Source organism: Desmodus rotundus, chromosome 1 (assembly GCF_022682495.2).
Source record: "Desmodus rotundus isolate HL8 chromosome 1, HLdesRot8A.1, whole genome shotgun sequence".
In the NCBI taxonomy this organism is placed as follows: Eukaryota; Metazoa; Chordata; class Mammalia; order Chiroptera; family Phyllostomidae; genus Desmodus; species Desmodus rotundus.
The window spans coordinates 120,337,646-120,364,227 of NC_071387.1; the positions used below are offsets into that span (position 1 = coordinate 120,337,646).

The window sequence follows — 26,582 nt, forward strand, 5'->3', positions numbered from 1 at the left end:
CTCTTTAGGCTTGTGTGATTAGGAGTCCTAGGTTCCAGGTGGAGCCTTCCTCCTGACTCACTGTGGGCCTCTGGGCCAGCTCTGTTCCCTTTCTAGGGCTCTCTTTTTCCCTTCTTAAAATTAAGGGGTTGGGCTGGTTAGTTTTGAAGTTTCTTTTTGCTCTAACATTGCTGTGGGTTTCAGGGTTTAGTGAGGGCCCTGCAGAATGTTGCCTGGCAGCCTTTCAGCTTTTCTGTACCTGCTTTGCTCCTCTGAGACCTGGGAAACAATGGGCATTTGTATTGGGGTGCAGATCAAGCCTCGCAACTGCCTTGGGGGCCGTTTGGAATTATTCTCATCTTACAGATAGAGAAATTGAAGCTCAGAAAGGGGACTTGGCATGCCCAAGGACACACAGCTTTAAGTGGGGGCAGGTGCTGGAAGTGGGGTGTCCAGACTTCGTATCTGATGTTCCTTGTACTGTATCTGCTGTCAGAGGTGCCCTGGTTGCTGCTAGCTTCCTGGCCTTTGGGGAGCTGGAGGGAGACCATGCATTTCCTTACTCTTCAGCCTCCTGGCGCTGCCCCTTATCTGGGACTCTCAGATTCATGTCTCATGTTCTCAGCTCCATTTGGAAGCTCCAGAAGATGGTCCCAGACAGTAAGGCCAGATAGGGCCTTGTAGGTAGACCTGCAAAAGGGGGAAGGCAGGGAGGGAGGCCCGAGGCAGAGGCTGAGGGATTTCTCAGAGAAGCGCGCTTCATGGAGCTCGTGATGCCCCACGCCCCACAGCCGGAGTGCTCTGCTAGTCTGAGGATGGTGGGAGGGATTGGTCACCTCCAGGGTTCTGTGTACTCCTGAGAGTCCCCGTCTTGGGAACCACTGGATCCTTTTTCTGCTCCAGTTCCTCTCATCAGAGCAGGAAAACGTGGGGAGGAGCTGGGGTCAGTGGTAGGGGGAGCAATCACATTGGGAGACCCCTAAGCTAATGAGACCCCATGACTAATAGAACTTAGTCATGGTTCCTGCTTCCTGTTCCCAGTTCCGGGTGAGCTGCCCACTGGAAGTCTTGCTGCATGTCTTTTCTGCACTAGTTCTTGGGGGTGGAACCTAAAATTAGGCCTTCTCCCTCAGATTTGAGCCTCTCTGGTGAAGGAAGACCCCACTTCCTGGAGCACCTTTGGGCCAGTGGTGCCAAGCCCACTGAGTAGCCACTAATTTTGTGTAGTTGTAGAGCCAAGCTTTGGTTTTCCAGCTTTTTATCTAAGGGCTGAAGCTCTGTGCCCCCCAGAGGGTTGGCTTGGGAGATGCCTAGAAGGGCTGTATCTTCTCAAATTCCATCACTTACAGAACCTGAGAATTGCAGAGACCGTCAGAGACTATTTACCTTCCTTTTAAAAAACAAAATGGAGGAGGAAGACCTAGTCAGGCAGTTCGGTTGCTTAGAGCATTGTCCCAATGTGCCAAAGTTGTGGGTTTGATCCCAAGTACGGGCACCTGTAAGAAGTAACCAATGAATGCGTAAATAAGTGGGACAACTAATCAGTGTTTCCATATCTCTCCCCTTTCCCCTCCTTTTTCTCCCCCCCCTTCCCTCTCTGAAGTCAGTTTTTTAAAAAAAGATTGTATTTATTTTTAGAGAGGGGAAGGGAAGGAAAAAGAGACAGAGAGAAACAGCAATGTGTGGTTGCCTCTCACATGCCCCGTACTGGGGACCTCACTCGCAACCCAGGCATGTGCCCCAGCTGGGAATCAAATTGGCAACCCTTTGCCTCACAGGCCGGCACTCCATCCACTGAGCCACACTAGCCAGGGCAGTATATTTTTTTAATGGAGAAAGAGGCTCAGAAAGTGCAGTAGAGGAGAGTGAGGGTGGAGCTTATTCCATATTAAACATAACTTAATGGGCCAAAACCTTAGCCCAGATGTGCGGACTGCCTGGCTCGGTTGGTTGGAACGGCAGGACAGGCACCTGCTGCTTATAAACCAAAAGGTTTCCGGCTCACTTCTCAGGCAGGGCACATACCTAGGCTGCAGGTTCAGTCCCTGGTCAGGATGTATACAGGAGGCAGCTGACCTGTGTTTTTCTCTGTCTCCCCCCACCGCTGCCACCTCTCTTTCTCTCTGAAAATCAAAAAACATCCTCGGATGCAGATTAAGAAAACCCCAGCCTGGGTGTCCTGAGCACACGTCTCTTCCATTGCGTTACCGGCACTCCGGGCCAGGTCCCCTGTTCTCTTGGGATTGGGAGTAGATGAGCAGGGTGGGAGTCTGCTATTTGAGTAGCAGGCTACACAGGTTATTCTTTTTGGGAGAACAATCCAGAAATGAAAACAAAACAACCTCTTTATGCCCTGGCCAGTGTGGCTCAGTTGGTTGGAGCACCATCCTATAGATCAAAAGGTCATGGGTTCGATTCCCAGTCTGGGCACATGCCTAGATTACGTGTTTGGTTCCTGGTCCAGTATGTACAGAAGGTGGCTGATCAATATTTCTCTCTCTCATCGTTTCTCTCCCTTTCTCCTCCCCTCTCTAAAATCAATAAGCATGTCCTTGGGTAAGAATGAAAAAACTTCTTTATTCACTCAATTCACTCAGACATACCAGAGCACCTGCTGTGCCACAGGCCCTGTGTGAGGTCCTGGCAGCTTCAGCACCAGCTGAGTGTGAGGTTTTCTGGTTTGGATCAGAAGCAGCCAGCTCCCTGTAGTTCCTGCCAGCGGGATCTGTGACCCGTGGCTGGTGGTAGGAAAGGATCTAGGGCAGCTTCTGGAAGCATTTGCTGCAACCAGGCAAGTTGTCAGCTTGCTGGCAGCCGTAAGAGCAGCACTCTAGCCTGGAGCTGTGCACTGTGTCCTGAGCACCTTCCCAGTTCCTGGCTCCTGGCCGGGCCCAGTAGAAAAGAGACAAATATGCCCAGGCCCTGTCCTTGGGAGGCTCCAGTGTGTACGGAAGGGCTCCATACCTTTTCTTATTTCATCATTTTTAACACGTGCGGGGATGCACGGGTGGACATAGGAATCAGGCTGGAGGGTATCGGCAGGTATCTTGGGCCATCCGTACCAATTGTTCTCCAGTGTGGGACTGCCCCCAACCGTAATGGCACGGTTCGTTAGCATTTACAAATATGATGGCTTAAAGCCAAATGAGCAACTTGAACATAGTCACTGTACGAAGCCAGCCCTCATTTAAAAAAAAAAAAGTCCCTTTATTTTGAACAGTTTTAGATTTACAGAAAAGTTACAAATATAGTACAGAGAGTTTCCACATCTTCCTTACTTGTCACGTTAACATTTTCGTAACCACAGTACAGTTTTCAGAACCAGAGAGTTACCGTTGGTGCAGCACTGCTTACTAAACCAGTTGTTCACCCACTGTTCTGAACTGGCCCAGGTCCTGAGGGATCCCACTTGTATCCAGTCGGCAGTTGTCCTCCTACCATCTGGGACTGCCCCTTGGTCTTTGTCTTTCATAACCTGACGCTTTTGTAGTTACTTTGTCGGACATCCCTTAGTTTGGGTTTGTCAGATGTGCTCTCACGGTGTGGACGCGGTTACGCAGTCTTGGCAGCAACCACACAGATGGTGTGTCCTTGGAGCATTGCTCGTGTCACTGGCCGTGCCGGTCTTGACCTCTTCTTAGAGTGGCCCCTGCTGCATTTTTCCTCTACAGCTACCAGAGAGAGCTCTTTTTTTTTTTTTCTTTTTAAGATTTTATTTTTTTTAGAGAGAGGGCAAGGGAGGGAGAAGGAAAGAGGAAGAGAAACATTGATCGGTTGCATCCCACATGTGTCCCAACCAGGGACTGGGGCCGCAACCCAGGCATGTGCCCTGACTGGGAATCAAACGTGCAACCCTTTGCTTTGTTGTGCGATGCCCAACCAACTGAGCCGCACTGGTCCGGGAGAGGGCTCTCACTTTGATGAAGCTAGCCAGCTCAAAATTCTTTATCTTCAGAGTCTCTGGATTTCCCAGAAAAACATATTTTGACAGTTAAAGCTTCTTTGTAAAGAGATGAGACCTTATACGCCAGCAGCCCCTGCCTGCCATTCTTTCATGTCCAACACCTGGCCTGGAGTTCGGTTTTCGTCACTTTATTTTTGCAGAGGAAGTAATGGTGGATGGGGCTTTGGGCTTAACATCTTAAAAGTTCAGATATTCAGATACTATAGGTTAGTTTGGGTCTGAGCGTAGTGAAATTTAGATTTCTTTGACCTTTTTTCCAGGTACTCTTTATCAGGAACTTTAATTTTACAAAAAGAAAAAGCCACCCTGGCTGGCGTGGCTCAGTGGGTTGGAGTGTTGTCCCATAAACCACAAGGTCTTAGGTCTATTCCTGGTCTAGGTTGCAGGCTCAGTCCCTGGTTGGGGCACGTGAGACAACCAGTCAATGTTTCTCACATTGATATTTCTCTCCCTCCCTCTCCCTCTCTCTAAAATTAATAAGCATGTTCTCAGGTGAGGATAAGAAAAAGAAAAAATGCAGAACCCTCACCCAGAAGCAGCTGTGGAAAGAGAGACCGTGACGGGCCCTCGGCAAGGCCATGTGTCCCTCACACGGTGTTTCTCAGGCTTTCATTTCTGCTAAATTGGCTCCTCACACTGAGCTCTGCTCTCTCTTCTCCCCTAGTGCCTCCTTCCCCAGCGGTCTTGTGAGCAGCCCTGGGAGCATCCCCGCCACCGTGCCCGTGCAGATGACAAAGCCCAGCAGGGTCCAGCAAGCCCTTGCAGGTAGGCACGCTGCTGTTGGGCTCTGGGGTCCAGAAGGACTGTGTCTGGCAGGATTTGGGGGTGGTGGGAGGAGACTGTGGAATAAGGGTCTTGTTACCCTTTGTATTCTCATGGAAACCTGAAGGGGCTCTTTTGGGGGACAGTGCCTTTTGTCATTGATGGCATAGCCCTGGTAAGTGAGCCTGGGGTACCTCTCCTTTCTCTCTCGGGGGTGGGTGCCCTGGTGTGGACCTTTCCCCATCTTTTAAATTTTCACATCACCTTGAATTATGGTTCAAGAGTCACTTTTCTGTCCTGAAATGCATCAGGCATTTCCCTAAAGAGGCCCTAAGGGAAAGTTCAGAACTGTTCTGGCTGGAGTGACATTTTGTGTCCAGCTAGATCTTTTGTTAATCATACATCTTGGAACTCTCTAAGTTCTTTTTACAGGTGTTAGGGAGGCACTGAAAGTTATTTTTTAACTTACGAGCAACGTAAAGTGTTACAGAAAGGTAGACTGAGTGTAGTAAAGCTCTGTCATTTAAAGATCAAAGCAGGGGAGTAAGGTGAGCAAAGTGAGTGTGTTCGGTGAGTCACTGTGGTAGCACGTGGCACTGGAGGAGACAGTCCTGGAGGCAGGGAGACCCTTGTGGAGCCTGACTTCATGCCTCAGGTAAGCCAGCCGAGGCCTGCCGGGGCCGTGGCAGTGGGATGGAGGTAAGAGCTTCTGACCTGGTGACGGGCCGGGCTGTGAGGGAGAAGGGCTAGAACGAGGCCTGGGGCGCAGCCGTGGGCGGCAGTGCTGTAATAGGTCGTGAGTGAGGATTGCCTCGGAGCTTCGTAGGTGTGTTGATTCACTTCATCCAAGTCACAGCTCTGTGAGGAGGGGACTTTTCTTCCCATTTTACACGTGAGGGAACAGGCTCAGAGAATTCCAGAACTTCGCCAGGTCAGCCAGCCTGCCCCAGGGGAGCTGGGATACAGCCCCAAGCATTCTGTCCACTTATCTACTACACTGTGCTGCTCCTGAGTCTGGTGGGAACCCTGGGTGGGGGTGGTGGCAATGACGGTGTATAGACAGGCAGAACTGGCCTGGAGGCAATGGGAATTTGGATGTGCAGCTCAGACAAACAGTCTGGGGTGCAATGGTCTCTGCTCCACGCCCCTCCCCGCCCCCCGGGAGTATGTGAGCTCATAGAGACCATGGGTAGTGCACTGGGAAGAGAGCCCTTGAAGGAAATGGAAGGACTGGTCAAGGAGGTGATAGGAGATGGGAGAGTGGGGCTGGCAAGGCCCCAGGTGGGGGGAGAGGCCCTCCACCACCTGCTTCAGCTGCTTAGCTATTAACCCTCTGCTGGGGCTGAGAGAACTGTGAGCAAAGGTGGTGACTAGAAATTTCCTGCCCACTTTAGGTCTTCATGTGGCACCAGATGCCGTAGACGAGTCAGATGTGTGTGTGCACGTGTGCAAGTGGGTGCATGTGTGTGCTGGTGGTCGTGTTGGGGAAAGGTGGGTGAACAGGCCCGGCTCGCATATGACGCAGCTCTGTTCCACTCTGTAATCACTAAGGCTTTAACACACATAAGAACTTCCAGAAGTGGCCTGGGTATTGAGTAGCTCTGGCTCCCCTTCTGCTCTTGAGGCTAAGGACCCTCTCTGGACTAGGTCCCAGATTGTTCTCCACTGTGGCCGGTATTTTTGCCACAGCATCTTTGCTGCCTGCACTGAACGCAAGGCTCTGGCTTATACCTGTTGGTGGGATCGTTGTCTAGGGCACCAGAGGACGAGATCCCAGGCCAGCCCTCAAGAAGCAAGGCCTGGAGAATGTTCTCTCGGCCTGGGCTGTGTGTATGGATTTGGGAATATGGATTCAGGCGTGGCTGCGGTGATGTGGGCACTTGGACACAGGGTTTTGCAGGTAGGTTTACAAACAAGCGGCCATGCTGCTGGACTGCGTACCCCTCTGCGCTGGTGGAGGAAGTCCACAGGGGAGCCACCTCCAGGTCAGGTCGGGAGTGCCTCAGGTGACAGCTTCACTGGCTATGGCATGGCCCAGACCTCTCTTCTGGGGGGCTGTGGAATGGGCTCCCGATGCTGGGGCTAGGTTCCGACCCTGTGAGGGACGAGGAGCATCTGCATTTTACGCTACTGCAACCTGCCTGAGGTCAGTCAGCCTGGGAGGAGTGCTGCTGGGCTTGGTCCCTGCTTGGCGGGGCAGAGCTAGGAGAGGGTAAGCTTGGACCTGAGCCCTGGTCACTGGACGACAGGCCGACCCTTGGGGTCAGAAAGGAGTGGTCACACATCTGCCTGTGTACAAGACTGTACTCTCCGGGGGCTCTGACAGGTCAGTCGAGCGCAGGAAAAGCTGTGGCTCTCGGAGCTGTTACAGTTATACAGGGATGTTAGGGCTTTGGGCTGCTGTCCCGAGCCCTTGCTGTTGGGGAAGATGTGATGGTCCACCCTTGGTGTCCTTGACCACCCTGCCCACTGGACACTGCTTCTGTGAAGAGTTTGGTATGGTGTGATTTTTTCACTTTCTTACAAGAAGGCTGACCTCTGTGGGCTTCTAAGTAGAGACCTATGTCTGTGACTCAAATTCAGGGGGATGGGTCCCTCATTGAAAAGGGCAGGAGCGTTGCTCACGCTGGGGTCTGGTGACGGTGGCCCCAGGGGTGTCTTTGTCCTCCAGCAGAGAGACGCTGTGCACCTCCTGTGACCCAGCCCTCCCTAGGTGCTCAGTGTAGGGGAAGACCATCACAGAAACAGGTAACGAGTGCTCTCAGGTGGGGCGAACGCTAAGCAGAGTAAAAGAGGCAGAGTTGGAGGGGGGCGCAGCCCTTGTGGATGGGGTGGTCAGGGAAGGGCTGCCTGCCGAGCTGACGCTGGAGGAGAGGTCTGACTGAACTGAGGGAGCTGGTTGATGTTGGGGGCAGAGGTCGTGGTGGATACAAAGGCCTGAGCTTCTGCTAAGGAATTGTTCCTGTTCTCTCCATCTTTTTGTCCCGTGTCTGCTTGTCAGTCCACCTGACATTTAGTTCCCAAGGGAATCCACATTTGAGCCCGTGAGCGAACCTTGGGACACTGGTGGCATTGAATTACCTGATGAGCAGGCGCCCAGGGTCCAGTTTTAATCCTTTAATCTGTACTTCGGGGTCTCCTACTGAGTGGCCACCACAGCATACCCTGCCTGCGTTGGCTGTGCCACCCAGGCTGCTGGCTGGTGCCTGCTTCTGTCCTTGACTGGCACATTTGCCACTTTAGGAGCCTTTGTTCTGGTAGGTGCCACAGTGGCTGGCCTGATGGATCCCAAGGCCAGGTGTCTTCTCCCCCCTCTGAATTGCCTCTGGGCTGGGCAGCTTTGTCTGCCTGGCCTGGGTGGGGAATGGGACACAGTAGGGCCAAGATCTCCACTTCATATACTAGGCTGTGCCCAATTCCCTAGTCAGACTCTGAGTACCCAGAATGCCACACTCAGGGAGGTGCCCAAGGAGAAGCCCAGAGCTCCCTTCCCCCTTGGGAGGAGATGATTTTGACCCAGACTGAGGACAGGAGGGATTAGGGAGGTGGTGCTGTGGACAGCAGGGCAGGCTGAGGGGGGGCAGGAATGGGGACTCCAATAGGACAACATGCTGTGTTCCAGAAAGTGTCCAGTCCTCAAGGGTTGGGAGGGGAGCGGTGTGGGGTGAGAGTCAGTTAGGACTTGGGGAGTGCCACGCTAAGGAGTGAGGCTGTCCCCTGCAGACATCAGGAAGTATGACAAGAATGGACAGTCCCTCTCAGCAGGGCTGCCTGCTGCAGCTCTCTCCCCTGTGGGCATGCCTGTCGTGCATGCCCCCCTAGAGCAGAGGGGCTGTTCAAGCCCCAGCTGAGGGCTCAGAGAAGGAAGCCATGGCCTGGGGCTTTTGCTGCTGCAGAGGAACAGTCACATGGGCCATGGGGAATGCCTCAGTTGGAGAGCAGGCTCAGAGGTCAGCCTTTCTGCTCACTCACCCTGGCAGTGGCACTGAAGCCACCTACACAGCCTAGATGGGACATGGGAAGCAGACAGTATCCCACTGGAGGCAGTGACTGGAGCCAAGGGTGTGTGCAGGGGGAACATGGGGAGGACTGAGCTCGAGATCCTGTCTGTGTTACCGTAGCTTGGCTGCACCCTCCCATGTCGCCCTTCTGCTCTATTTCCCTGTGCCTGGCATGGGGAGACAGCACCCGGGACTGCTCAGGAGGCTTCCTGGGGTGGCAGTCTGCCTGTGTCCTCCTGAGGCAAATGGCTTCACCACCCCCTGCATGCTCTGGGCACAGGCTGATCAGTTGCTTGTGTGGACACCTGTGGAACTTGGGGCCGGGGCTCTGATGACTTGGGCATCTCACTGGTCCCTTGCCTGGAGCGCAGTCCTGCCAGCCGAGGTAGGCCTTCGCAGCCTTGAGCCGCCAGATTCCCCAGGGAGGCCAGCGGGTCCTGATGGCCATTCACAGTGCCACCTGGACTGAGCTAGGGTTTGTGGACGTCACGTGCCAGATGATTTCTCCTAACATTTCTCCCCTCTGCATGTCTGATCTCGCACCTTGTGTAGGCATGACGAGTGTTCTGATGTCAGCCATCGGACTCCCTGTGTGTCTTAGCCGCGCACCCCAGCCCGCCAGCCCTCCCGCCTCCTGTCTGGCCTCTAAAAGTCACAGCTCAGTTAAGAGATTGAGGAAAATGTCCATGAAAGGTAGTTTCTGCTCACAAATACTCTCTGGCCTCTGCTCAGCCGCCTCCGAGTCTTGCTGCCTCTGACTCTCCTGCATCAGTCGCTCTTCTCCGACTCCCATGGCCCCTCTCCGTGTCTTTCACCTGCCGGGGCACGGGCCCCTGGCCCTCCTCCCTGCCCTCAGCAGCAGCAGTGGCCTCTTGGGACTCTCCTTCGCCCTGCACTCCCAGAGTTCAGGGCCTGTCTCCCGGGAACAGCTGGAGTGCGAATGGCCTGTGTTTGAGGACGCTGTGACTTGGTGAACATGGGTGTGGGTTGAGGCCTGATTCGGGGTGAGGGACAGCTCTGTCCCTTCCACGGGGCCAGTGTTTGCCTCAGGAAAGGCCCCCTGCCCTGTCTGGTGCCCCAGGTGGGTCTACTTCACAGGGGTCTCCCAATGACCACTGCTCTGCCCATCACCCATCTGAGGAAGTGGGAGTTTAGAACCACAGAAGGTTCTGTGAGTTTTAACAAGACCTTCGTGGAGTGGCCTGTGGGTAATAAGTTCTAAACCCGTCATTTCTAAAGCTGATCGAGCTCTGGGCCCATCATGGGGCCAGAGAAACATGGACTGCTGAAAGTGACCTTCAGGATAGATGGTGAGCAGGGAGCGCAGCCCTAGCTCAGCCTTCCTGGGTTTTTGTCTCACTTTAGCACGTACTAGCTTTGTGATCTCACTCAAAAGTGTCTCCTCCGTTCACGAGCTGGTGCCTCCTACTTAGCAGATAGGTTGTGGGAGGAATAGAAGGTACCTCCGTGAAGCACTGGGCGTGTAATAAGGGCGGCTGCCCTGATCACGTCCACTGCCTGGCTAATCCGCACCCCTCAGGGTAGAAGGAAGGCCCAGGGAGGGGCAGGGCTTTCCCTACCCCGCCCCAGCCCACTCCCACCCTTACCCCAGCAGTTTGGGCAGGCTCCAAGCTCCTGACCCTGACCCAGTCCTTACTCTGCCTGGAAAGAACACAGGCTCCTGCCCTGACTGGTATGGCTCGGTGGGCTGAGCATCGTCCTGCAAAGTGAAAGGTCGCCTGCTTGATTCTCGGTCAGGGCACATGCCTGGGTTGTGGGCTCCGTCCCTGGTTGGGGCACATAGGAGAGGCAACCAATTGGTGTTTCTCACATCGATATTTCTCTTCTTCTTTTCCTCCCTCCTTTCCCCTATGCCTAAAAATAAGTAAAATCTTTTTTTAAAAAAGAACACAGGCTCTTGGCAGACCTTCTGGCCTTCCTGGGTTCAGATGTCCCTTTCATGGGGTTGGTGGCCACCCGGCCGGCTCCCCTGGAGAAATGCGGCTCACAGATAACTACCTTCAGCTCTGAAAGGGCGCCTGGACCAGGGTGGCTGGTGACGGAATGGGTTGCTGAGCTGGGTCTTGCCAGAAGGGGGCCAGTGGCTAATCCTGGTGGCTGGGGTCCTGAGCTCATCTGGAGACTGCCCTGTAGCTACCAGGCTTTTCTGAGTCTCCTCCCCAAAGTCTGAGTAGAGTCCCTGATTCCAGGACAGCCACTCAGTGCTGGTAGTATTGTGCTTTGGCCTGGCTTTCTCGCCACACTGACCAGAGTCAGGTCCGGGGGTGGGGGGTTGGGGGGCGGAGAGAGCGAGAGTGTGTATGTGTGTGTGTGTGGTGGAGGGTGTTTGTGTATGGGTGTGTGTGGCAGGAGTGTAGAGTGTGGTACTCTTTTGCCTATAGATGCCTTCCAGGTAATGGCAGCTAATTCCTTTATAGCTATCAGTTTTGGTTTGTATTAGGTCTCTACTTTTTAGACAAGGTAACTGAGACTCAGAGGTAACATGACTTGGTCCTGGCACAAGAGCCAGAATCAAGCCTGATGTCCTGTCCAGCCTCTGTGCTCCCCTTGTAACATTACCTGGCCTCTGGTCTAGAGGGAGCTCAGGGTTTAAGCCTCAGGCTTGTTACGTCTTTGCAGCCACAGGCCAACGGCCATGAGCTTGGGTTGAAACCAGAGCCCCTCAGGCTCAGAGGCTAGGATCTCCCCAATTACCTTGAGGCAGGATGAGGAGCCCTGGATGGTTGCTTTCCCAGGTTGCTCTGGTCTCCCTGGCCCCTCCTTTCTGCTCTCGCGTGGGCTTGGCCACCACCCTGTCTCTGATTCTGCTGCTGCCTGCGTCTGGACAAACCCCCGGCTCTACGGACTTCCTCTTGCTGGCTGGGGAGTGCCTTGTCCTTGGGCGAGGCCTGTCGGCACAGGGTCGGTGTTTATGTAGGTACAGGGCTCCCCTCCCAGCTTTGTGCACGTGTGCACAGAGGAGTGGTGGGTTTGAGAGGAGCGGGCAGCCAGGGCACCTTCCTTGGCTGCTGCCCAGAGTCTCTTGCCTTAGGAACCGAGTAGGTGTGTCACTAAGACTCCACAGCCCGGGCACAGGCTCGAGAAGACTTTGCCTCTTACTGTGACAGTGTCCGTGCAGCCGCCGGCTGCAGTCAGCGTGCACAAAAGATGCCCACACTGGGTAGGCGCCCGCGATACACTTGCCTCATGAAACTTCTCTTACTGAGACTTTCTCACAAGAATGGTGAAAGAGGAGTGAAATAACATGGCCAGGATATGTTCCAGAGTAGTTTGTTTTAGAAACTGCTGTTTGACTCTTCCGCATGTCGTCCGAGGAGCCTGGGCCCTGTGCATATTCCTGACCGAATGTGCACAGGGACCTGAAGGCTGTGACCGGCTGTGGTCTCTGCCCAGCTTCCTCTGCCTCCAGGGCTTCTGGGGCTGGGCCCTCAGTGGGCGGGCCCGGGTAGGGCTCCACCAGGCAAGAGTGTTCTGCTTGGCTCCAGGTCTCTCCCCTCTGCATGCCAGCCTTCCTGTCTCAGCCCCTCTAAAATCCCTACTGGCAGCTTGGACCGCTCCCTTGTCCTTCTTTCTCTCTGGTTGCAGCACTTCCAGTTTATACTCATTGGGACCCTACTGATGTTCTCCTCTCTTCCAGGAGGGCCTCCAAAGCCAGAGCCAGAGCAGGTGATAAGAAACTATACTGAAGAGCTAAAAACAGCCCCGGATGAGGTAGGTATCACAGGAGCCACGCTCCGTTTAGTTTGGAAACAAGGGGCAGCTGCAGGCGAGAAGGACACCGGTCTGGTCTCTGCTGGAAGGGCAGCTCTGGACGCTGGCACCGTGCTCTGGGCGCTTGGGTTTAACCTCCCGCCGCCTCAGGCCTTACCCAGGATGAGGCGGCTGTAGCTTTTGAAACTTGGATTCCAGTCTTAGCTTTGCTCCAAACAGGTGTGATCCTGAGCAAAGCTCCTCTCTTGCACGGGCCTCCGTGTGCCCTGTGCCGTCCGGGGGGGCTCCTACCCCCTCCCCACACACACACTGTATGCTGGTTCATACTTTGGATCATTCTCTTCCCTTGTCTGGAATGTCTGTTCCTGCGCTTGTCCGTCTGACAAGTTCCCTTTTCCTTCGCACACCCAGCTTGGAGGGCCTCTCCTGTTTCCTCTTCTCTGTCTGGCTGTTCCTGCTGCTGTACCGGCCTCTGCTTCTGTTAACGCGCTGGCCCCCAGACCCACACTCCAGTCACCCCTCCTGCTGTGGTGAGCCCCTGAGGCACAGTCCCAGTGACTCATCTCTGTTCTCAGCCTCTGTGACAAATGACTGTTGAGTTGACTTTGACTGTAACTCCGACATCTCAGCAGATGAAGGTCTTTTCCTTCGACTCTCCTCTTTCCGTGCAGTGTCTCCTTTGGTGAGTGTCCCCTGTGTTTGGCTCCCCTCCAGGACTGCATCATCTGCATGGAGAAACTGTCCGTGGTGTCTGGGTACTGTGATGTGACCAACAGCAAGACCATCGGGCCCGTGGCCGTGGGCCGCCTCACCAAGTGCAGCCACGCCTTCCACCTGCTCTGCCTGCTGGCCATGTACTGCAATGGGAACAAGGTGCCTGCCTGCCGGCCCCGGGTGGGGCCAGGGGCAGCCTGTCCTGGTCATAGTGCCTCTGAGCAGGCAACTGCAACTGCCCTGGGAAGGACATGGCTGTGCTCGGAAGCAGCCCCTGCCCTGAAACAGGATGGTGATGGGGGTGGGGGACTGGGGGTGGCAGGTGACACCTGGCTGTGTTTCCTTCAGTGGAGTTTAGCTGAATGGACAGAAGTGGGGGGGGGGCGGTGTGGAGGAACCAAGTCCATGGCAGACCTGCAGGCGTCACCTGCCCTTTCTCCGCAGCACCCCTGTGCACCCTGTACCGGCCAGGGGGCCAGCGCCAACAGTTGGCCAGTCACAGGGTTTCCTGTTTGATTCGAAATGTGATTAGACCGTGGGAACTTTCGCTCATAAACTTGATTTTTCTACCTGATACCAGTCTCCTGGTACTTTCTACCCTTTAATGCAAATTATATAATGAGTTTCTGGTGCAAAACTTATCTTTCTAAGGAAGCTGTTGGAATCAAGTTTCTGTGCAAGGAGGCTGCCTGGGAGCTGGGCCATCTGCCCAGAACCTGATGTGTGACAGCAGTCGACTGGTCCCCCTGCAGGCCTCCTTCCCATCTAGATGGCAGGCGGCTGTGCCTCGGTGCTCTCTCAGGGCTGCCAGCTCAGTGTGTGGTGTTCTGCCTTGTCTAGGATGGAAGTTTACAGTGTCCTTCCTGCAAAACCATCTATGGAGAAAAAACTGGGACCCAGCCTCGGGGGAAGATGGAAGTGTTCAGCTTCCAGGTGTCCCTCCCTGGCCATGAGGACTGCGGGACGATACTCATAGTTTACAACATTCCTCATGGCATTCAGGTAAGAGGGCCCTAGCACAAGAGGCGCCTCCTCCGGCTTTTCTGCAGTCAGTCCCTCTCCCAGCAGTCTGCCCCTGGTCACTGCAAGGATGCTGGGTTGCTAAGCTTAGGCTTCCAGGAATCAGGAGGCACTAGCACTGGGGTACAGCAAGCTTTGAGGGCTGCAGAAGCACAGGGATGGCCTTCAGCCCTTTCCTGAGATAGGGAAGGCTTCCTGGAGGCAGAGACATCTTAACTGGATTTGCCCGGGGCAGAAGGCCAAGTGTATAAGCAGGAAGAACACGTGTTGAGGGGCAGGAGGCCCCTGGGGGACACAGGACGGGGTGTGGAGGTGCCAACAGGGAAGACGGATGGAGAGACTGGCTGAGTGGCCAGAGCAGGCCTGGGCTGGGGGTGGCAGGGTTGGGTCAGATGACAGGAACAGGACAGGAAACCTAGCAGAAGGACCCAGGGTCCCAGTGAAGCCCCAGAAAGGAACACTCACCCCGTAGGCCCCTTCCTTGGACCAGGGTTGATCTCAGAGCCTGGGACGGTTTGGGAAGATGCAGGGCAGTGGGGACCAGGGGCCTGAAGGTCATGTGCTTTTCCCTGACTTCCTTCTACTTGACTCGGAGTGAAATATTAATGTATTCTAGACAGGGTTGGAGCCACGGGGCCAGAGGGGAGCTTGGAGCTGCCTGTGGTGTGCACTCCTGTCTAGACCCCTGCCACTGTCTCAGGGCCCGCTCCAGCTACTTCTAGAGCACAGGTGGCAGATAGGAGGCCCGCGGGCTAAATCCGGCCCTCCACCTTGTGTTATCCGGCCCAGCTGGCTCCTTGTTTCCACCCAGCGGCAGTGCCGAGCTCTCACTTAACTGTTAAGGAGTAGTTACATATATACAGTCCTAAATTACATTTGGCCGTTTGAAGGCAGCCGTGAGGCTGATATGGCCCCTGAGGAACGTGAGCTTGACACCCCTGCTCTACAGTGAAGAGTGGGGGGGCCTGTGTGCGGGAGTGAGGGCGGCCCGACGGCTGGCAGCCCTGCCATCCAGTCCAGCGCGCCCAGGGCCTGGGGGGTTGCCGAAGAAGCAGAGCCTCCGTCCCAGCCTCCGGGGGGTCTGGTCTCATCGGGGAAATAGTTGGTGGCAGCGTCTGGTTCCAGGGGCAGTGGCACACTTTCAGGGAGCCATTCACACCGGGTCTCTGAGGGGCAGGATTGGAGAGAGGCAGTGATTTATACGATCGCTTGAGCTCAGGAATGGCTCCGGCCAGGAGGGCAGAGTGCGAGGCTGGGCCTCCGTGTCCTGTGAGCTCCTGTATCCCCGGAGCACTCCCACTCCCATGTCTGTTCCTTCTGCAGGGCCCTGAGCACCCCAACCCTGGGAAGCCGTTCACCGCCAGAGGGTTTCCCCGCCAGTGCTACCTTCCGGACAATGCCCAGGGCCGCAAGGTAAAGGCGCCACCGCCACCACCACCCTTGGGGACATCTCCCCCCACACTCACACTGGCAGGCCTGTGCCCAGCTGCTGGTTCCAGAACAGGAGAGAACAGGGAGGCCTAGACTCGCTGATGAGAAGGGAGCTCATCCTAGATGTACCTGGAAGAGAGAATAGTCCAGGTGTTTGGGGCTGAATAGGTGGCAGCACTGTCTTAGCCATGGGGTGGGGCCAAGGCGAGTCATGGAGCTGCCCAGTGCAAGGTCCTGCTGGACTGTCAGATCAGCAGTTGGCATTCCAGGGGGGTCAGGACCAGAGCTAGAGGCTGGGGACCTCACAGGTGGGGTTTCACACCCTGGACTATAGGTGACATCACTTAGGCGGTGGCGGGAGGGAATGGAGAGGAGAGAGGGCCAGCTCTCAGGGGCCCTGCCGCTGGTTAACGGAGCACGTTAAATGGACTGGGGCCTAGCACATGGCACTCCGCTGCCCACAGCTGACATTGGTGGGAGGGTGGTGCTGCTGTTCTCATCTTTATCACTGGGGCAAGTTAGTGGGGGCGGGCAGTGGATGCTTCCACCCTGTTGCCTGGCCACCCCTGTCCACCCCTGCCCCAGGGTGAAAAATCTTGTGGAGGGAAAGGCCAGTGCTTATTCACCCTTCCTTCCTCCCTCACATCTTCCTTCTCTTCCTCCTCCGGGGGCAGGTCCTAGAGCTACTGAAGGTGGCCTGGAAAAGGCGGCTTATCTTCACAGTGGGTACGTCCAGCACCACAGGTGAGACTGACACGGTGGTGTGGAACGAGATCCACCACAAGACAGAGATGGACCGCAACGTGACGGGCCATGGCTACCCTGACCCCAACTACCTGCAGAACGTGCTGGCTGAGCTGGCCGCACAGGGGGTGACTGAAGACTGCCTGGGGCAGCAGTGACCGCCAGCCCGGCAGCCAGCGCTCCGTCCCCGCTGCTAGCTGGCTGCCCTGGGATGGACAGGCAAGAAGGTGCCTTTCCTCAGAGGCTGAAATGTTTGTTGGGGGTTTGGGCATTTTCCACCGAAGCTGGGGCTTCTCCCGTTTGCCTTTCCTCCTTCCTCTTCCCCTCCAGGCCTGGGTCTGCATGGGAACTGGGGAAGCCTGGGGAGTTGTACTTGTGGGGGCTTATGATGCAGCTACCTCAGTGCTGGGGGCCTGGCATGGGGTGAGGAGAGACTGCCCCACCCCCAGTCGGGCAGGCATGGGTCTGGGTCAGCTTCTCATACCTCAGATGTTCTGTTTGCAATAAATGCCTAATAGCCAAAGTCAGCAGGCCCCAGTGTGTTTGTCAGCGTGTGTGATGTATGGAGGCCTGCACACATGTCCTGCTGTGTCAGCTCCCATTTCCTAAGTGCAGGCCGAAGCCAGCCCTGGCTGGGCAGCTCAGTTGGCTAGAGCATCGTCCCGATACACCAGCGGTGCGGGTTAGGTCCCGGGTCGGCACGTACAAGAATCAACCAATGAATGCATAAATAAGTAGAACAACAAATTGATCTCTCTCTTTTTCTCTTTCTCTCTCTCTCTTTCTCTCTCTCTCCCTGCCCTCCTTTCTCTCTCAAATCAATTAAAAAAATGCAAAACAAAACAAAAGAAACAGGCTGCAGTGAGGGCAGGAGAGCCCAGGGCACTGACCCGTGCTGCTTCCCCAGCCCCCCACTCCAGTTCTTGCGGTGTGAGGTCCAGCAACTTGGAGCCTGCCCTCACGTTACTTCCCAGGTTCTGGGAACATGGCTCACAGGGGCAGGCGCTGCTGTCTCCACTTCACAGATGGGGAAACTGAGGCTCAAGGGTATAGTGACTGGCCCTAGGTCCCAGCTAGTGGTAGACCCAGAGCTGAAGCCTGGGCTAGGACTGGTTTGATACCATCCTCAAAGTTCCAATTCTTCAGCCTCCTCCCAGAGGGAGGGTCAAATGCCCCCTCACTTGCTGTCTGCCGGCGGGGTGGGGTTGGGGGGTGTTTGGGGCCTGAGACCGGAGGGACACACGGGGCTGCGCTTGGAGTGGGCTGGGGGCACTCCCACCTTTGCAAGTCCCTTTCTCCCCAAGGAAAAAAGTTAAATTCTGTCTTACGATGTGATGGTGCAAAGATGAACATACGTTAGAGCGTTTTCTCCATCTAACAGTTCACTTTCTTCTGATTTTAAAAGAAATCAAGGCTTTTTCCTGGGCCCCTAAAGGTATCGCGGGCCTTGTGCACTGTTCCCCGAGCCTCCTGGAGGAGCTGGCCCCAGGGCGGGCAGGGGCCTGGCTGGACCCACAGCCCGCTTGGCTGCACGATGAGACCTGCTCTGCTGGCTCACAAAGCACAGGCGTGGGGGTGGGCGCCCGATGCTGCTGCCCTCCAGGCTCCCACATTAAAGCGTAATGGGAATCAGAGAAATGCTTGCGCAATCTACCTGATAAGGGTCTGGTATCCAGACTGTATAAGGAACTCAGCAACTTAGTAATAAAAAGACAAATACCCAATTTCTTTAAAAAAAGGAAGTCCTGGCAGGTGTGACTCAGTTGGGCATCATCCTGCCAACTGAAAACTGCGGGTTCGAGTCTCAGGGCACATGCCAAGGTTGCAGGTTCAGTCCCTGGTCAGAGCGTACATAAGAGGCAACCAATTGACGTCTCTCACATCGACATTTTTCTCCATCTCTTTCTCCCTCCTTTCCCTTCTCTCTCAAATCAATGAGCATGTCCTTGGATGAGGATTTTTTTTAAAAAGCAAGCAAAGGACTTTTCTCCAAAGAAGACACATGAAAAGTGCTCAACGTCATCAGGGGAACCGAAATCCAAACCACCAAGTGATACCTCTTCACACCCATGAGAATGGTTGTCATCAATAAGTAAAAGGGAAATGACAAATGTTGATGAGGATGTGGCGAATCGAGAGCTCTTGTCTGCTGCCGGTGGGCTGTGAAATGCAGCTGCTTTGGAGAACAGCGAGGCAGTTTCTCAAAAAGCGGTCACCACGTGACTAAGCAATTCCATCCCTAGGTTCCTGTCCAAGAGCTGAAAACATGTCCGCACCAAACCACGAATGTTCATGTCAATATTACAATAGCCCAAAAGTGGAGAAACCCAAATGTCCCCCAGCTGATGAACAGATAAAGCGTGGTCTATCCATATGGCGGAACATGACTCAGCCCTAACCACGCAGTACTTCCCTGGCCGGGTGGCTCGGTTGATTGGAGCGTTGTTCCGCACACCCAAACCTTGTAGGGTCACTCCCGGCCAGGGCACGCACCTAGGCTGTGTGTTCCATCCCTGCTCAGGGCCCTGTGTACAGGAGGCAGCCAATGGGTATTTCTCACATCGATGTTTCTCTCCCTTTCTCCTAAAATCAATAAAAGTATGTCCTCAGGTGAGGATTTTTTTAAAAAAATGAAGTACTGTCATACACAGCATGGATGAACCTTGAAACCATTATGCCAAGTGAAAGAAGCCAGACACGAAAGGCCACGTACTGTGTGATTCTCTTTATATGAAATGTCTAGAATAGGCAAATCCACGCAGGCAGGAAGGTTAGTGGTCCCCAGAGGGAGGAGGGAAGGGGGAGTGACTTTTCACGGGAGCTGTGTGTTCTCTCGGGATGATGGAAGGTTTCTGGAATTGGTGTTGACGGCACAACCTTGCGAATGTGCTAAAAACCAGTGAGCTGTGCACTTTTGAAGGATGAATTTTATGATATGTGAATTATATCAGTAAAATATATATATGTACACACAGAGTGAGACAAAAGTATGTTCATATGGAAAATATACAATAATAAAAAATAATATAAGAATAAACTTTCACATAGTCACAACTGTAAACCTACGTTTGCCCACCTGCATGTGCAGTGAGAACTGGAGGGAGTGATTAATGTACGTGGGGGCTTGTTGGCGATCAGGGGCTCTGCAGACCTTTCTCTAAGTTCTTCCTTTGGCCAAGGGAACTGAGGAGCACGGGAAGATGAGGCTTCGAGGTGGGAGGGCTGGGCATGAGATGGTGGCAGGGCCAAGCGCGCTGTAACAAGGCTGGAGCCGGACAGGTTGTGGGGGGATCGTGATGTGGGTGGAACTGGACAAGTTGGAGCTGCCCCTGGCTTGCTCCTGGGTGGGGATGGAGGGCCAGAGGGAGTCTCCTGGCACATGGGGTGCAGGAATCTCAGGCATGTGGCCCTGAGCCCAAGGTTCCAGATACTTGTTCTCCCCAGGGCTGGGAGAATGGGAGGCTGCAAGGCTGGGAGGCTGGGTGGGGCCTAAACTGAGCGGAGGGGGGTGGGGGGAGGGGGGGAGGGGGGTACTCTGGGCTCCAGTGGCCTCCCCCTCAGCCCTGGCCTGCCCCACCTTAGAGCCCTGCCCAGTCCCCTCCCCATGGGGGGCTGGGCTGAGGGGAGGAGTTGGGGTACGTTTACATTTTCAGGTCTTTCCAGCCCTTGGCCAGCCTGGCAGCTGGACTAACCAGCTCCTCCAGGCCCAAGGTGTTGGGGGAGGGGTGCGGCAGGGGGCAGCTGGAGCAGCCCCAGGCTGCGGATGTGGTAGAAGGTGGCCGTCATGGGGCTCTCCCAGAGGCAGCCTCGCCCGTGGCTGCTGCTCCTGCTGGGGGCACTGGGCTGGCCCAAGCCCTGCATGAACCTGGGTGAGTGGGGTCCAGGGATTGGACACACCTGTGGGGCACCTGCTGGAGTGATCGGACCCGGGGAGCTCACGTCCTGTGATCAGGAGGGGCAGCCCCCCGGACCCTCACGCCTATCTCCATGGCCGCAGAGCTGGTCCCCTACACGCCGCAGATAACCGCCTGGGACCTGGAAGGGAAGGTGACGGCCACCACATTTTCCTTGGAGCAGCCGCGCTGTGTGCTGGACAGTCACGCCAGTGCTGCCAGCACTGTCTGGCTGGTGGTGGCCTTCAGCAATGGTGTGTCACAGCGCAGGTGTGGGGCCTGGGGTGTGGTGGGAGGCTGCACACAGCTGCAGGTTCTGGGGGCTCCTCCCTCCCTGTGACCTTCCACAACGGGGAATAGGTTAGGAGTTGGGCTTTACGGAGAGGGTGCTCTGAGAGGGTGACAGAGCCTGCTTTGGGTCGTAGGGGCCCTCTGGGCCTCGGACCCAGACAGGGGTTATCACAAAGAAGACCTGGCTCCTCCTGCCCACCAGCCCCGTCTGTGTGTCTCTGCCTCCTGCAGCCTCCAGGGACTTCCAGAACCCAACGACGCTGGCCGAGATCCCAGCTTCCCCACAGCTGCTGACTACTGATGGCCACTACATGACGCTGCCCTTGTCCCTGGACCAGCTGCCCTGCGAGGAGGATCCCGTGGGTGGCAGCCACATCCCTGTGCTGCGGGTGGGCAATGACCCCGACTGCCTGGCTGACCTCCACCAGCCATCCCACTGCAATGCCCCCCTCCCCAGCCCCGGACCTTATAGGTGGGTCACTCTGCCTGGAGCCTGGGAGGGGAGGTTTGTCCTCCCTAGCCTTTCCCCAGCCCCATCCTGACTGTAGGCGAAGCAGGCCCTTCCCATTTGTAAGCCTTGACTTCTTCCTCTGGGGTGGGGGTCGGGCAAAGGAACTGAGGCACAGAAGCTCCAAGTGACTTGTCGAGGTCAGGGGAGTGCCAGGGTGGGAAAGCAGGTGTCCAGACCAGGGCTGTGGAGGGCACAGGATGAGGCCAGGTGCCCTCAGGGAGACCAAGTCCAGCTGGGAGAACCAGCGGGGACACAGGGCAGGTGGTATGGTGTGGGCGGGGCCAGCACCTCCATACTGCCTCCGTCTGCCCTCTCACCCAGCTCTGCCAGACCCATCTCCCGTCAGCCCCAGGCCCACTCCCAGCTTGACCTCCATCCCTAGCAGCCACCAGAGCGAGCTTCCCTCAGTGCCAACCTGCCTGGGGCTCTTGACGCTCAGAAACCTTCCAGAGCTCCCCAACCCCACAAAGATACAACCTGAGCTCCGCTGCACCGCCCTTGGTACTGTCGGTGCCAGTCTGCCCCTTCCTGTGACCCTAGGCTCTGAGTGCAGTGCCCCGAATGCACCCCTCCCTCCCTAGGCCTTTGCCTGGGGTGCTCACCTCTACTGGGGGGCTTCCAGGGCTTCAGAGACTCCACAGGGCCAGTGGGTCTCCTCTGGGGGGCCTGGATCCCCCAACCCAAACACCCTGCAGAGCCAACACTCACAGCCTGGCCCAGAAGAGCCACCCGGAGCCTGGCTGCAGTGGGCGCCCTGCCTGGGGCAGCTGGGCTCCAAGCCTCATCCCTCCTCGCTCCCCAGGGTGAAGTTCCTCCTGATGGACGCCAGGGGCTCACCCCAGGCGGAGACCAGGTGGTCCGACCCCATCGCTCTCCACCAAGGTAGCGCTGGGGAGGGGACTTTCTGGCTCCAGACTATCCCCTGTAGACTCACCACCCTGGGCGAAATGGTCATGCCCAGCTGCCCCCCTCCCGTCACTGCCATGGGATGGGGACCGGGTAGCAGTATTCAAGTCTGGCTGAACCTCCACACAGAACCTTGTGCTGGGGGTGGGGCATGTGGCTGAGGCACTGGCTCTGTCCATCTCCAAATGTTTGCCAGCTCTCGGGAGTCCAGACCCCAGCCCAGTCGAGGGCAGAAACAGCCTTCCCTCCTACAGGGTGGCAGCCCGGGGCCCAGCACTGCCGTGGGGAGAAGGAGGGTCAGGGCACAATGGAGGCCAGAGTCAGTCAGGGCCACAGGTTCTGGGAGGCTTCCCTCAGCAGGGCCCCGAGAAGCCAGCGTGGAGGAGTCACCAGGCCGAAGAAACTGCATGTGTGAAGGCCAGAATGTCTGGTGTTGGGACGCCTGGGAGACAGGCCGCAGAAGCTGGGGGTGGGGGTGGCGGCTTGTTGTTTGAAGGCCTTGCATGCCGGGCTCCAGGGAGCAGGGCGGCCTCATGGCCAGTCCTGAGGTCTGCCGCCGCTCTGCCTGCCATGGGTGGGCACGCTGGTGGGAACAGCCTAGAAGGTGAGACGAAGGTCAGGGCTGGAGCGATGGGCAGTGCAGCCTACAGGGCACAGGTGCCCACCTGAGGTGGGTGGGCTCAGGAGGCTGTGGACAAGGGGCAGCCAGGCCTCGGGGGTGAGCATGGGCACAGGGCGACCGCCCCGGGGTCCTGGGGCAGCCTCAGAGCAGCCACTGTGTGTGCAGGGAAGTCCCCGGGCTCCATCGACACGTGGCCAGGACGGCGACATGGTGACATGATTGTCATCACCTCCATCCTCTCCTCTCTGGCCAGCCTGCTGCTCCTGGCCTTCCTGGCAGCCTCCACTGTGCGCTTGTGAGTGGTGACATGCCCAGGGCCCTTTGCCCACCTGGAACCCCTTCCCTCTCCCTGATCCCCGAACCTGGAAGGCCTCCCTGACCTGTGGTTTTGGCTGGGCAGTGTCCCCGGAAGGGCTGTGCGGGGAATTTGCACCCGGAGCATCTCCCCTGGGAGGTCAGAGAGGTATGTGGTCCAGCAGCTCCTCTGACCACAGGTTCAGAGGAGGGGCCACCTCGCTCTGCTCCTCTCCATCAGTGTGCCCTTTGCTTCGGCCTTGTCCTGGGCCGCATTTTCTCTCCGTGAGCCCTCTGTCATTGCAGGGAATTGACATCGGGGCATTCAGGGTGGCCACCTGGAGGAGGCAGGCCTCCAGCTTGTTCTAGAAGAGAGGAAAGGGAGATCAGAGGCTGCAGGAAGAGGAGTGCGGGAGTGGGGACACCCAGCAGTAACACAGCTGCTCCTCCTCTCCCTGTCTAGCTCCAGCCTGTGGTGGCCCGAGGAAGCCCCTGAGCAGCTTCGGATTGGCTCCTTCAAGGGCAAGCGCTACATGACCCACCACATCCCGCCCAGCGAAGCTGCCACCCTGCCCGTGGGCTGCGAGCCTGGCCTGGACCCCTTCCCCAGCCTCAGCCCCTAGCCTGCCTATGAGCCTGGCACTGGGGCAGTGAAGGGAGGGGAGGGAGAGACAAGGGTAGAGTGCTCCTTCTCGGCCCTTGCACCCGCATGCCCTCCCCCATCACACTACAGTTCCTCCTGCCTGAAATCCCACTGCTAGCAGCCCTGACTGGCTTTCCCATTTCCTGCTCTCTCCAGGCAACTGAAGTTGTATGTAGGGGAGTTTGGGTGAGGGCTATGGTCAGGCTGGGCATCCAGCCCCCTCCTCCCTCCCTCCCTCTGCTCTGCATGTCCTCCTGTGAGTCAGGATGGACAGGCCACCCTGACTGGAAGCTTCCAGGCCCCAGGTGGAGGCCTAGAGTGGACATAAGAAGCTGAACCGGGACCACCATGGGTGTGTGAGGCCAGAGCCTCCCCAGTCTCTGACCCACCAGCCAGTGGCTGGGGCTGCAGTGAAGCCTTCAGAGGCGCCTTCAGTGTCCCTGGGCACAGGCCCTTCCTGAGTGTGGCTAGAAGGTCAGAGTATAGGTGCACATTATGGCCGTCTGGCCGCTGATTTGGGCCGCCACTTCCAACTCCCTGCACACACAGAGGGCCCTTGCACTTACCTGCTCACTGTCACTCCGCAAACGTTTGTTGAGTGCCTACTGCATGCCAGGCACAGTGTTAGACATGCGGCCTCAGGCCGACCTTGGGGAGCTCACTCGCTGCTCTGGACCTCAGATGACAATACGTCCTGATGTGACCTGTTACTGTTGGGAGGCTGTCACGCCCTCAGATTGTCACATATACTGGGCCTCACATTCCCTCAGACAATCACCCCAATGGGCGCTCTTGGGTCCACGATCACCCTTCCACCCCCAGTCACTGGAGGACAGGTTTCATTCCTCCAGCGTCCATCTACCCATAAGGCTGGTGTTACCCTCTGTGGCCACACGAGGGCGACCAGCGCACCACAGCTCGTGCCGAACAGTCCCGCATGCGCACTCCCGTTCTAGGACCTGCAGGGTGCGGTTGCGCTGCCGCTCCTGCCAGGTGACCTGATGCCAAAGAGCAGCACCACTCAGCTGGATCTCTGGAGGTCAGGGCTCCAGGCCCCACTTCGATAAGCAGTCAATCCACACGGCCTCACCGTTTTCTAGATGGAGAAACAGACTCAGTGACTTGCCCACTGTGCTCTGTCCACGGCTATCCCACCCGCTGTCCCCTGGCCCCTCTAGCCTGACTGCAGTGCCTGCAGGCGGGGTACCCCCTCTCTGGAGATAAATAAATGCTGTCTGGCTTTTCCACCTGAGTAGTGCCTGTGCCGGTTTCAGAAGAGGAGCGTGCATGGGGCCCAGCCTGACCTTGCTCTGCCCAGCCCTGCCTGCCACCAGGTCCAGGGGTGCCCTGAGCCTGTCACCTTGATTGCTAGTCCTAACTATGCTTTGGGGGTGCCCTCATCTCCTGTCGGGCCCTAGGGAAACCCACCCATGTATTGCAGGGCCAGGAAGCCAGCTACTGAGCATTTCTGGGCATTTAGCAGTGCTCTATTGCAGGCAACCTCTTCACGGGGGTCTTTGCTTTCAAATCCCATACACGCCTGGGCCCTGGTGGCCTTTCCCTTATTCTGCCTGCACCTCCACCAGCCACAAGACTCCCTCCAGATGCAGACAGAAGCAGAGTCAAATGCGGCCAAGAGGTCAGGCCCTGGTGTCCTGGGTAACATCCGGCCATGGGAGCCAGCCCCTTTGGGCAGCCACCTTTGAGGTTCTAATGCTTTGGAGCCCAGGTCCCTCTTGACATCTTGGAATTGCAGGAGGGCTAAAAGCTCCCCAACCTCACCCTCCCCAGCTGCCCCCAGCATAGCCCATCTCACGCTGTCCCGTTCAGACCTGGTTCCAATGCCAGATGACAAGGCCCTCAAGGTCCAGGGTGCCCAGCTTGGGGCCTGCCCAGGGGAGGGACAGCATGAATGAACCTCACAGGGGAGGAGGGTTAGCCAGGAGCAGAAATCGCTCCAGGTTCTTCCATGTCCCAGGGCCCTCTTGTGGCTCATTCTCAGTGCCAGAATCTGTGCTGATCCCAGGCACAGTCCCAGTGACGTGCTGGGCATGCCTGGGGCTGCCCCTCGTTTCTGAGCAGACCCCCACCCATCCCTCTGAGGGGCTGCTCTCACCTCATCTGGCCTCCCAGGGCTCGACCAGGCTCTAAGCAGGCATTACAACCTATGGGTGAGGACTGTGAAGGGGCTGGAGAGCCCCGTGGAGGCAGCCGACCCCACTGGAGGGTCAAGGGGGCTTCCTAGTGGCGATTTCTGAGCTGAGTCTTGAGAGGCAAATGGAAGTTAGTCAAGTAGAGAGGAAAGGAGGGAGAAAGGAAACCATCTTGCCCCATGATGGCTCAGATGGTGCCTGGGGTGAGGGGTGTGGGGGGGCAGCAGGGACTGGGGGCTGCAAGGCCAATGAAAGAGGCTGTCCTGGTCTTCAGGCAGATGAAATGAGCCCTGAACCAGGGCAGACAAAGAGGGTTGGAGAGGAAGGGGTGGATTCTAGAAATATTCAGGAGGTGGCGGGAGGAAGCAGGGACTTCTTAGATGTGGGAGGTGAGGCAGAAGGAGAAGGCTCTGTCTACGTCTTTGATGTGACGATGGGTATGAATGCAGAACGGAGGCCCTCATGTTCTGAGAGTGGTTATTTCAGCCCAGCTCGCTTCAGCAGATCCCCACAGAAGGGAGAACCAGGGACCTCATCCTAGCAGCTGGGTGAGTCCACAAGCAAATCAACAAATTGTTAATATTTTGCAACGATGGGAGCCACCCCCAGTCAGCAGGAGCCCGCCCTGTGAGCCTGTGTGACCGTGGGTGTTCTGCCCCAGGGCTGGGCTGGCAAGCACGCCAGAGTGTCACTGAATCCGCAACGCCAGGGGCAGTGGGATCGGTCATTCCCCAGCAGGAGCGGTCACGCTGGGCCCCGGGCAGCTGTGCCAGGGCATTCTGCCCCAGTCATGCTCCAGAGTGGGGGGTCATCAGCTGACCCCAGCTCTTCGTGGGCCAGCTCATGACAGCCCTGAGCAGAGCACCTAGTGACAGCTGTGTTTTGGAGTCTTTTATTCAATGGAGTTTCAGAGACTCTTTTA

At 56.5% G+C, this 26,582-nt stretch overlaps 2 protein-coding genes across 10 annotated transcripts in view; both read left to right on the forward strand.

Moving 5' to 3' along the window:
* Positions 1-16,870, forward strand: part of DTX2 (deltex E3 ubiquitin ligase 2) — a 33,465-nt gene extending 16,595 nt beyond the window's left edge. For 5 of the 6 annotated variants that reach the window (XM_024571605.3, XM_053930276.1, XM_053930268.1 and 2 more), the window contains 7 exons: positions 4,608-4,708; positions 9,259-9,399; positions 12,365-12,438; positions 13,153-13,311; positions 13,993-14,154; positions 15,496-15,585; positions 16,278-16,870. In XM_024571605.3, coding sequence (XP_024427373.2) covers positions 4,608-4,708; positions 9,259-9,399; positions 12,365-12,438; positions 13,153-13,311; positions 13,993-14,154; positions 15,496-15,585; positions 16,278-16,505 — 955 coding nt within the window. In that variant the 3' untranslated portion in view covers positions 16,506-16,870. The remainder of the gene's footprint in view (positions 1-4,607; positions 4,709-9,258; positions 9,400-12,364; positions 12,439-13,152; positions 13,312-13,992; positions 14,155-15,495; positions 15,586-16,277) is intronic. The other variant, XM_053930286.1, reaches the window with a different exon arrangement.
* Positions 16,871-20,015: 3,145 nt separating this feature from the next.
* UPK3B (uroplakin 3B) lies at positions 20,016-24,754 on the forward strand. Of its 4 annotated transcripts, none has more exons than XM_053930290.2 (6): positions 20,016-20,216; positions 20,300-20,494; positions 20,763-21,003; positions 21,845-21,924; positions 22,736-22,865; positions 23,328-24,754. In XM_053930290.2, the coding sequence occupies exons 1-6, from the start codon at positions 20,132-20,134 to the stop codon at positions 23,485-23,487; spliced, it is 891 nt and encodes a 296-aa protein (XP_053786265.1). In that variant the 5' UTR covers positions 20,016-20,131; the 3' UTR covers positions 23,488-24,754. The 4 variants fall into 4 exon arrangements, with proteins under 4 accessions (XP_053786265.1, XP_024427051.2, XP_053786268.1 ...); XM_024571283.4 differs by having other exon boundaries at positions 20,345-20,494; XM_053930293.2 differs by lacking the exon at positions 22,736-22,865 and having other exon boundaries at positions 20,763-20,920.
* Positions 24,755-26,582: the final 1,828 nt, after the last annotated feature.

Coding starts and splice junctions, on each gene's coding strand:
- UPK3B (XM_053930290.2), top strand. CDS start 20,132: ATGGGGCTCTCCCAGAGGCAGCCTCGCCCGTGGCTGCTGCTCCTGCTG. Junction 20,217..20,299: donor CAAGCCCTGCATGAACCTGG/GTGAGTGGGGTC, acceptor TCCTGTGATCAG/GAGGGGCAGCCCCCCGGACC. Junction 22,866..23,327: donor GCAGCCTCCACTGTGCGCTT/GTGAGTGGTGAC, acceptor CTCCCTGTCTAG/CTCCAGCCTGTGGTGGCCCG.